Source organism: Panthera uncia, chromosome D2 (genome assembly GCF_023721935.1).
Source record: "Panthera uncia isolate 11264 chromosome D2, Puncia_PCG_1.0, whole genome shotgun sequence".
Lineage (NCBI taxonomy): Eukaryota > Metazoa > Chordata > Mammalia > Carnivora > Felidae > Panthera > Panthera uncia.
In genome coordinates, this window is record NC_064818.1 from 77590897 (window position 1) to 77601859 (window position 10963).

The 10963-nt window shown below is 57.2% G+C and overlaps 1 protein-coding gene across 2 annotated transcripts in view; it reads left to right on the top strand.

Annotated features, from left to right (window-relative positions):
* LHPP (phospholysine phosphohistidine inorganic pyrophosphate phosphatase) overlaps positions 1–10963 on the top strand; it is a 119002-nt gene that overhangs the window by 6687 nt on the left and 101352 nt on the right. For both annotated transcript variants that reach the window (XM_049646623.1, XM_049646622.1), the window contains exon 2: positions 10506–10693. In XM_049646623.1, coding sequence (XP_049502580.1) covers positions 10506–10693 — 188 coding nt within the window. The remainder of the gene's footprint in view (positions 1–10505; positions 10694–10963) is intronic.

Consider the following 10963-nt stretch of genomic DNA (forward strand, 5'->3'; position numbering starts at 1 on the left):
TACAGTGTCAGCTTCAAAAGTCGTAAGTGGCCCCCTCCTCGCGAACAGTCCCACAGGTACGTGAGTGTGTGGAGTAAAAAGTCCAAACCCTCGTCACTGGCCCTGGCCCACGCGTTCCCCCACGGTGGCACTGTGCTTCCTCCCACACTCCTTCCTCTGTGTTTCCCCACAAGCACAGAGGACTTGAAGACACAGTGCCCCCCTTTCCTGACATCACACCGTCCTTGCCCCCTGCCCCGCACTCCTCCCTCATCCACCCAGTTCTCACGGCTCACTGGACGCTGAGTCCCTGCCGATCCCGAGCTGGGGCGTTCCGACCCTTATGTAGCCTCAGGGCACTTATCCCCCAAATGAAACCCAGGGTGGAACCCCCCCAAATTAAAAAAAAAAAAAAGAACATTGTTTGACAAGTGTATATTTTCTCCGTTCAAATCTACAAATGATTATGAAGCCAGTCAGTGATCACGGTCAAAGTGTTTTGATGAATAACAATATTGAAGTCTGGGCCAGCGGACGGCTCAACGGTTCATAGGTTTATAATTTCATATGTGTGGCTGGGAACAAGCTGCTTGTCCGTCAGGAGAGGAGGAGGGAAGAAATTAGTTTATCCAGACTGGAGTACTCTGTAGCTATTCAAAAAGAACGGGGTAGGGACGCCTGGGGGGCTCAGTCAGTTAAGCGTCTGCCTTCAGCTTGGGTCATGATCTCGTGGTTCCTGAGTTCAAGCCCCACATCGGGCTCTGAGCTGACAGCGTGGAGTCTGCTTGGGATTCTCTCTCTCCCCTCTCTGCCCCTACCCTGCTTGCGTGCTCTCTCTCAAAATAAATAAACACACTTAAAAAAAATAAAAACAAAAAAGAATCATGCACGCTGACCCACATGGAGGGAAACTGAGGGATGCTGGATGGGTGTGTGAGACCACACCGGACAAGAGCTGTTTCTCGGTTTCTGATCTCAGCATGGGTGCACAGGGCTACCACATGGAAATCAAGCGTAGCCAGGCTGCTGGTTCTGGAACAGAGTTAATGGTGTATCCTACCCGTGCTGCCTCTGGTAGGAAGCCCCTGCGGATTAGGGGGTCACTGAGGCATGGGTTACTCAGGGGGCTCACAAAAAGAGGCCATACGCCTCCCCCAGCACCCCGAGGACGTACGGGGAAGCCATATTGGCAAACCCTGCCTGATCCCTGCCCGCAGTGGGGTTCGGGGCGATTTCCCATGACCGTGGGGCTGGCGGGATGCTGCCCACGTATAGAGGAGGACCAAGAGACTCAACCTTGCTTAAAGATGCCTCATGAGGAAGAGTGGGGCCCGTGCTGTCCTCAGGGCAGGCTCTGCCTCTTACCTGTCACCTGAAGAAAGGTAGGGGTACCTGGGTGGCTCAGCGGATTAAGCATCGATTTCGGCTCAGGTCGTGATCCCAGGGTCGTGAGTTTGAGCTCCATGTCAGGCTCAGCGCTGACGGTGCAGACCCTGCTTGGAATTCTTTCTCTCTCCCCTTCTCTCTGTGCCCCTCCCTCGCTCGCTTTCTCTCACTGTATCTCAAAATACATAAATAAATTTTAAAAGATTCATTTCATTTCATTTCATTTCATTTCATTTCATTTCATTTCGGGGGGGGGGGGGGGGGGGGGGGGGGAGAAGGGGAGAGACAGAGAGATAGAGAGAGATTGAGAATCCCAAGTAGGCTCTACACCGAGCCCGATGTGGGGCTCAGTCTCTCACAACCATGAGATCGTGACCTGAGCCCAAATCAAGAGTCAGTGTTTAACCAACTGAGCTACCCAGACGCTCAGTTATGTGGCTTTTCAATATAGTCTTCATGATAGCCCCATCAGTAGCTACCGTTAGTGTCCCATTTTATAGATGTGGAAACTGAGGTTGGAGAGGGTCGGGTCACAAGCCTCAGCCACACATTCAGAGGTGTGGGCAGTAGGTGTGTTGCTTTCTGAGTCAGGCTGCCACCCCCTGCCACCTGACCTCGGGAGCGCCTGGCCTCTGTCGGCTGCAGCTCCTGGCCCGGACCAGCCTCTGATGGTGCTCGGGGAGGACTGACTGGCAACTGGCTCTCCAAGGTTGGGAGCGGTCCAAAGACACCTTGCGTCCCTCTGCACCTCAGTCTCCCGTTTGGTGAAATGAGCCGTTGGTCGAACACTATGCGAGGTCTCCTCTGGCTTCTGGATTCCCTGGCACTTGATTCTAAGTTGTGTTTATTAATAAATAGTAAATCGATGCCTGTGGGCTCAGCACGTCCCTTTGGTCTGAGCTCCGAGGCTCCGGCGGGTCAGAGGGAACATGCTGGATGGCAGTCCCAGGCACGGGGAAGACAAACCTCGCGTTTCACAAGGGCTCTGGCTTTGGAGCCTGCCCGGTGTCTGACCTCCTTGCTGTTCCCTGAGGTCACTGGCCGGCTGGTCCCGACTGAGAGGCCCAGCCAGGGCCCGGCTGTGTGCGTCACCACGTCCCTTGTTCTCTCTCTTCTCTCCGTCCAGACTTTGGACTCTGTTTCTTGCCTGGACTCTGACGACACAGTGATGTGCATCGCTGCCCACAGAATGTCGGCTGGAGACTAGGGAGGGACTTGAGGGCAGGGGAACAGCTGGCTGTCAGCCTAGCCGAAAGGTCTGCCCTGCTGGGTCGGTGGAAGGAAAGGGGAGGTGCAGCGGGTCCAGCCTGAGCTACTGGCAAAGGCTGTTACTGGTGCCCCTCGGTGTTTCTAGACCGATGGTCACACCATCATGTGGGACGGCTCACGGCGTGCCCGGTGCTGGAGAGCAGAAGACCAGGCACCTGTTACCCCATTTCATGGCTGGGATTCAGGGACCCCAAGAGTCTGGCCTTTGGATGCCTCCTGGCCAAGGGCATTTGCAAGGTGCAAGTGCAGGACCCCAGCTGGGAAGCCGGACCCGATCCTCATGGGCCCGAAGCCCTTCTGCTGCTGCTCTGGCCACCGGGCGGCTCCCTGACCCCAGCCGATGCCCATCATTGGAGCCCTCGGGGAGCTGGGCCGGTCCCCTCCCTGAATCAACACGGGCACCTCTTGGTATGCACGAATGACTGGGTTTTTCTACAGCAAAACTGTTCCTGTTCCACTCCTGGGCTCCTGTTTGACCTTCTATTTTTAAAAATTGGGTTCTTAGGGGCGCCTGGGTGGCTCAGTCGGTTAAGCGTCTGACTCTTGGTCTCGGCTCAGGCCGTGATCTCTCGGTTCGTGTGTTCGAGCCCCACGTCGGGCCCTGAGCTGACAGCGCAGAGCCTGCTTGGGATTCTCTCTCTCCCTCTCTCTCTGTCCCTCCCCTGCTCTCTCTCTCTCTCTCTCAAAATAAATACATAAACTTAAAAAAAAATAAAAGATTGTGTTCTTAGAGCAAGTAAGTACTTCGTAGGATTCAGTTCTTCCAAATGTGTGTTCTCAAGCGCTGTGGCTTTCCAAAAGAGAAGCAGCCAAAGGTGTCAGAGTCAGAGAGCGCTGGCACCACTACGGGGCCCTGCTGCCTACGCGTCTTGGTGCCCGTAGGGCCGCCGAGACCGATGTTCGCCGCCGGTGGCCTGGGCCGGGTGCTGACGCCCGCATTTCGGTTCGTAACAGCCCCCTGAGGCGTCGTGAAGGTCCCTTTCCTCTCTGGGGGAGACCGAGGCATAGTTTTATCTCTCTGCCGCTGTCCCCCTTTAGTAGTAACAGGGACCCTCCACTCCACCAGAGAACGTCTTAGTTGTGGCCCCTGGGGCAAAGCAGGCCGCCGAAAGGGGGTGGGGGACGTCCCTCCCCGCCCCTCACCTTCCCCTCCCCTCCTGGTGTGTTTTTCTGGCATCTCTCGGAGAAGGTTCCAGGCTCCAGCCGGGAGGCCACAACTCCAGCCCAGCCCGCGGGCCTCCTGCAGCTCTTGGGGGACCAGCCCAGGGATGCGACAGGATCCAGGAAAAGCACACTCAGCTTTCTCTCTACGCGGAGAAGTCACCCACCCCCTCTGCGTGCTAATCTCATTTGTCGCTGGAAGTTTGACCTGCCAGCCGGGAATCACCGAGGAGCCCACTCGGGGCTCGGGGCCTCCTCCCCACACCGGCCCGGAGAGGTCTCTCCTCGGGGCGGGGGGGGGGGGGGTCGGGGGCGCGCGGGGATTTGGAGTCTGGTCGGCCTGGCCTCCCAGACCCTCTGCACCCTCCGACTCAGAGGCCCCAGGTGGGTGCAGGTGGTGGGGGCGGGGGTGGGGTGGGGGTGGGGGGTCCCGGCTGCCGCTGCTTGCTGACGGGGTGGCCGGGGTGAGGGGGGAGAGTGCCCCTGTGTACTCTGAGACAGTAGGGCGGGTAGAGGGGGAGTGAATAAGGCCGGGGCAGCCAGTCCCCAGGCCACTGGCAGGCGTTCACAGCTGGCACGTAGTGAGCACTTACCGTGTGCCAGGCCTCTGCAGGCACATTACAGGTTTCACTGGAGCCTCATAATGGGAGGCAGGTGCTATTTTCATCCCCGTTTTACAGATGAGGAAACTGAGTCACAGAAGGAATGGCGCGCTGAAGGTCCCACAGCCACTAGGTGGCAGAGCTGGGACCCCGGCCACGGTCACCAGCCTCTGAGGTGCGTCCTCGTCACCACGTGGCCACCGGGCCCGCCGCCTGGCAGTAGGAGTACTTCCCGGCACGTGTGCGCCACAGCAACTCGCTCCAGCCCCGTGCACGTAGGCCCAGCCTCCTGTTTACCTGTCTGGATGCATCCAGCTCCACTGTGCTTTCTCCTCTGGAATCCTCTAGAAACCTTGCACCAGAGACAGTCGCTGGAGCAGCGGTCGAGCAGTGGGGAAGCAGCACTGCCCGTGGGTGGGCTTAGCTGTGAGCACGGGGTTTCTTCCTGAGGTTCCCTGGGTACTGGAGCAATGGGGTTCCATTCCCCAGTGGGCCCGTCAGATCTGGAATTTGGGTTATTTAGGTGCCCCCCGCAGATAGGCAGTGCCAGGCTCCGAGGGCTGTGAAAGCAGAGCCGAAGTGGGGCTCTGCCTGGGCGGGCAGGGGATGGGGCCTGGGGGGCTTCCTGGAGGAAGGGAGACACGAACCAGGCCTTGAAGGCCGAGTGAGATTTGGCCGCAGAGGAGGATGCGGCAGGCTCTGGGTGGCTGAAGGTCTCCCTGGGTCACACGAAGGTGACAGCGTCCTGAGGCCCAGAGGGGAGGGGTGGAGGGAGGAGGGAGGAGGGAGGACGGGCCCAGTTGGGAGAGGCTTGTCTGGGGCAGCGGCCTCCTTGCCCCCTGTGTGGTCTCCCCTCCCAGCCCCGCTGTGGCAAGCCGGAGAGGGCAGCGGGCTGGGGAGCTCTGCCAAGGTCGGTCGGGATGGCCAGGAATCGCCCCAGCGCTCTACTTGCTACCGAGCGATAATGAGAGGGTTTCCATTATTTTCGGGTGAGCGCCCCTGGCAGATGCCGACAGCCAGCAGATGTGTGAGGTCCGAGGTGATTTGCAAGGGACCAGTTCGTGTGATGCACAGTAATTGCACCAGGCGACGTTGTCACTCAGAGGCTTGTCCTGGCCTGCCGGGATGAGGTAAAGGTCAGTTCAAAGATCTGGTGTGGCCACCGGAAGTGGGGGCAAGTCCCGCTCTCGTGGGACTCCCGGGGCGGGGGCGGCAGGGTGAGGTGGTGGCCGAGGTCTCAGAAAGGCGGTCTGGCTGGAGCCGCACCCTGGGATCCTGCGGTAGGACCCCCGTTCCAGGGGTTCTTGGGTTTTGGGGGTGGGGATAACTGCTGGAGCCGGGCCCAGCCTGCGGCTGAAATCCTGTGCTTTTGCTTTCCTGAGCCGAAGGCCTGAAGCCATGCCTGCCTGGGGCTTTCCCCACATTCGGAATTCTTGTGTTCCAGGCCTCGTGAGGCCAAATCTGTGACATCTGGCAAGGATGGCAAGGACCCTTTCCCCCCAGGAGATGCTGAGGGTTTGGTTCGTGGGCTATCTTAGTCAGTTTGTACCGACACACCGAGAAACCGCAGACAGATGTTTGCTGGGAAGTCCGGGGTCTCGTGCCTGCAGCATCGGTTTCTGGTGACACTTCTCGTCCTGGCTTCTTGGTGGCACAGAGAGAGAGGGCTCTGGTGTGTCCGCTAAGGGCACGGATCCTGTCCTGTCACAGGACAGGTGTGACACAGCGTCAGGACAAGTGTCCTGCCACACTTGTGGCCTTATTATGTCCTGAGGGCTTCAACATAGGAATTTGCAGGGTGGGGGACACAACTCAGCCCGTAGCATTGGCCGTCCTGGGCCTTGCCTTCCGCGCTGATCCATCGTGCTGCACTTTCTGTCCCCCGTGCCCCACGCATGCACCTGGGCTGCTGGGTCTCGCCTGGGCACGGCCCTTCCCTGACTGGAAAAGCGCAGGCCTGCACACGCCACCCCTGTGTAGTCGGTTGATAGCTTGCGGGCTCTGCTACTTAGAAGCTGCATGACTTTATAGGTCTGCCTCTTGGAGCCTCCGTTTTTCTCATCTCTGGAATGGGGACGACGGTTTCGGTCTCTCGGCTCGTGACTCAGCTCGTTCCTGGCCCAGGGGATGCATGTAGGGAATACAGACTGCGTGGCTTTGGACGAAATCAGATCACAGGTATTGAGCCCCGAGGCAGGGCTCACTGTAGTAATTTGTATTCATACTTTACTGTTCTAAGGACACACATTTCTATTACCTGCAGTGATTACAAGAAATGGAGACGGGATCTGGGACTCTTCTCAAATGGTCAGAAAGGGGGACGAACAGACCCACAGGGAAGGGATTTCCCAAACCTTTTACAGTAGGTTTTTCAGGGACTGATCTAATCCTAAGACTAGTACTTTGATTTTAAAGCATGTGGTTTTGTTGTTTTTTTTTAAGTTTATTTATTTATTTTGAGAGAGAGTGTCCAAGGGAGGGGCAGAGAGAGAGGGAGAGAGAGAGAATCCCAAGCAGGCACCTCGCATTGTCAGTGTGGAGCCTGACATGGGGCTCGAACCCACAAACCTCGAGATCGTGACCTGAGCCGACACCATGAGTCAGACGCTTCACCGACTGAGCCACCCAGGCGCCCCTCACGCACGTGTTTTACGAACTCAGGTTGGGATTTCAAAGGGGACCTGTGGCCGTGGCCAAAGTGTCCCGAAGTCAGTTCTGTTATTTGCTCATTTGTCATCGGCGTCTGAAGTTGCACTCTGAATAGCAGATGTGAGGCTCAGTCATCTCACTGTCACGCCGATTGTTCACTGTTCTGAGAAGGTCACATCATCATTCATTAGCAGTAATTAGTCCCCCGACACCCCTGCACCTCTTCCCTCAACTGCTCCATTAACTTGGGTGCGAATCACACGTTCCAGGCGCCAATCAACGAAGATCTGTCCATAATGCACAAGGTGATGCTATTAGTTACAATATATTAACTGCCTAATTTAAAAATACAAAAGCTATCTTTATGAAGGGCAATTAACCACTAACGTGATTGATAATTCATAACACTCTAATTAGGAAAGACAAATATTAAGAAAGGACTGAGCCACCTGGGCTGTTGACTGAGACATTGTTAGCCTCTCGGTGTGTGTTTCACTCTGTTATTGGTAGATCTACGGATTTCTTGCCAAGTGGCACCTGTCAGCCCCAGTGCGCGGAGGGTCGGGAGGCTGATCTTAATGTGGGAACACGTGTTCTCCCCGCTGAATCCTGCCTGTTGCCAGCGGGGCTTGTGAGGGAGCTGGAGGCTCAGGACACCCTTGGGGGAAGCAGTAAGTGTACTAAGGAGGGTCCCCCTCGCCGGCGGTCATTTGGATTTTCCATCCCTCAGTCATTCAGCAAATGCTTATGGTGAGCCTGCCTCGTGCCCAGCCCCGTGCGAAGCACTGGGGATGCCGAGGAGAACGGACCAGATGTCATTCCTGGTCTCATGGTGCACGCAGGTCTGGGAGAGAGACAGTAAGCAAAGATATAAATCGGATGATTGGCGATGCTGGCTAGTGTTATAAAGAAAGAAAAATACAGATAGGTAGTATGAGGGCAGCGTCGCACAGGGTGGAGAAGGGGACGCTGGACAGACATACCACCTTTCCCCCAGTTCTGTCATCGCTAAGGAGTGTTGCATTTGGAGCTCCCTCCACCCCAGGACGGAGTAGATTGCCCGAGGCATCCCTCCCCGCTCAGTGAGCCTCCTTTCCAGCTTCATTTTCTGGCTCAGCTTCCATCTACCCAAGGCTGCTAGAAGATTCTGACACCTGACCTTGCCCCAGGAGGGCAGGGCCTGCTCCGCACCTGCTCCTCCCTCCCTGTGCTCCGCCCACCCTTCCCTGGCCTTCTTGTCTGTGCTGCGAGAGATTCTAGTTGGACCTGGCTCTTCTGGGAAGTCTTCTCTGAGACCCCATCCTGGGATGAGACCTTTCTGTCCTCTGGAGCCCCTTTGGCTCTGTAGGCCACTGTGGATGTGCTTCCTGTTCCTGACTCCACATCAGTTCCAGGATCTGCTTTGGGGTCAAGTAGGAATGAGCCCACGTCCCTAGAGCCGCAGATCCAGGAAGAGGAGCAGAAAGTCCTTGAACTTTCTGAGACTCAAGTGTCCTTAGTCATCAAGCAGGATAAAAAGTGTCACTGCTAGGGTTGGGGCACAGTAGCACTTTTGGTTGGGTCTCACTTATTTGCCCGAATGGAGATTGATTTCAAGTGCGTAGTTCTGAGTAACTGGGTCCAATCGGTGTGTTTACTTCTGCACACGGGGCCGTCTCTGAGCACACGATTGGAGCCCATCTCTCTCGTACGTGAATATCTATGTCTAAATAACAAGGGACGCCTGGGTGGCTCAGTCGGTTAAGCGTCCGACTTCAGCTCAGGTCACGATCTCACGGTCCGTGAGTTCGAGGCCCGCGTCGGGCTCTGGGCTGATGGCTCAGAGCCTGGAGCCTGCTTCCGATTCTGTGTCTCCCTCTCTCTCTGCCCCTCCCCCGTTCATGCTCTGTCTCTCTCTGTCTCAAAAATAAATAAGCGTTAAAAAAAAAAACACAAATGTTACATGCTTAACACTGGATTAAATGTATTATTTATATTACAAAAAACTGTAAAACTTGAAAGGGTGGCTGAAAAGTAAGGATGAGTTCCTGCGTGTTTGGGGACCACTGACGTGCGTGTGTCTGGAGATCTGTCTACGAACAGTGCTGGTTAACTTTACTAGGGGTTTCCCGGGCCTCCCGACTTGTGGCCTGGTGTCTTTTCCACGATCCCACGGTGCCGAGTAGGACTGCTCCTTTGTCCCGGCCGCGGCTTGTCCAGAGAGGGCTGTGTGTTCTGGGCCAGGGCCCGTGTGGACTTCCCGCCTCCTCCTGGACCCCTGGCTCGTGGGCTCAGCCATGCCAGCCTCCTTTCCTTCCCTGTGCCGGGCGCCCTGTGCCCTGTTCTCCCTTCAGGCCTCAGCTCCCGAGCAGTCTCCCCACCCACTCTGGTCCCCATCTGTCTCTTCATCCCGTCCAGTCCTTCAGAGCACCTCTCTGTTCGCAAATCACAAATTCGCCTTCCTTTGCGAAGTTTCCCTCCCGCCCACCGGATTGTGGCTCCAGGGGAGTGGGGAGCCTGTCTGCGGTCAAGGTTACGGTTCGGTGCACTGGCCCAGCCAGGCCACTTAGTAGGTGCTCAGTAACCTTGTGGGAGGTTGCGTGTTATTGCCTGTGGGGCCTCTTTACGCATCTACGTTGTGGCTTTGCGTCTGAGAGCCTGCCCACGTGCAGCCAAGACGGAGCAGGTGTCCTGTGAGAGAAGGAATGTGGGTGCTGCTGACCTTTCACGGCACCTCAGGGTCACGTCAGGTTAACGCTGGGCCTGCAGGGCATCCCCGTGTCCTGCCTGTCTACCCGGGATCGCCCTGGGTGACAGGGCACCTCAGTGATCGCCTCAGTGACACCAATGAGAAGACACAGCCGAGCTTGGTCCCTCAGCCTTCACACTTTAGGGGAAATATGGATCCCGAGTGACTTAGGCACACGCAGCTCACACGACAAGTGGAATTGCTAACCATGCAATGGTATAGAGAAGTTGCTGCGGACATTCATAGGTGATCTCCAGCCGGGCCGAGTGGGACCGGACGGTGGCGGGGGATCTCCAGGGGGTCTCAGAAGGTGGGAGAATTGGCACGTGTAGAGAGGCAATGTGTCTCAGGCAGAAGGAGTGGAGGAAATGTGTCCCAGGTGAAGGGTGTAGAGATGTGTCTCAGATGAAGAGGTGGGGACGTGGCCCAAGCAGAGGGAGTGGGACATGTCCCAGGCGGAGGGAGTAGGGACGTGTCCTGGGCACCAAGCTCAATGAGGATGGAAAGGAGGGTTGTGGGGCCTGTCGGGGCTCCTTGGAAAGGGCCAGCCCTAGTTCGGCATCCCCGTCCTGACCCCAGGTCAGCCGAGGCCCATCTCTGGGAGCCACAGTGGCCTGGCCTGCGCGGAGGGTCCTGACTGCCCTTGGGAAGCGCCCATCTGGCTTCCCCCTCAGAGGCCGCAGGCTCTGAGGGCCGACAGCACCCTCTGCCTGTCCTGTTCCCACTTTCAGACTGAAGCAGTCCCAGCTGAAGGTGAGGTTCTGCACCAACGAGTCACAGAAGTCCCGGGGGGACCTGGTGGGACTCTTGCGGCACATGGGCTTCGACATCTCTGAGGACGAGGTGACCGCCCCGGCCCCGGCCACCTGCCTGATCCTGAAGGAGCGAGGCCTGCGGCCACACCTGCTCATCCATGACGGTAGGCCTGCTGGGCCTGGGCCTGGGCCTGGGGCTGGTGGGGGTGGGGGAGGGTGTCCCTCTCCCCTGGGCCAAAGTCCTGGGAAGGACATGGAGAAATTTGGCTCCTGCTGGGGGCCTGTGAGATGGAAGCTGAGTGGGCTTCCTGCTGGGGACCAGGCCCCTTCTATCCCCGGCCTAATAGCAGACGATGAGGCACGTTCCAGATGCCTCAGGAGCATCCTGAGCCTGCTCTCTTTGATCTAGAAGGGACGGAGGGGGCAGGGAATTG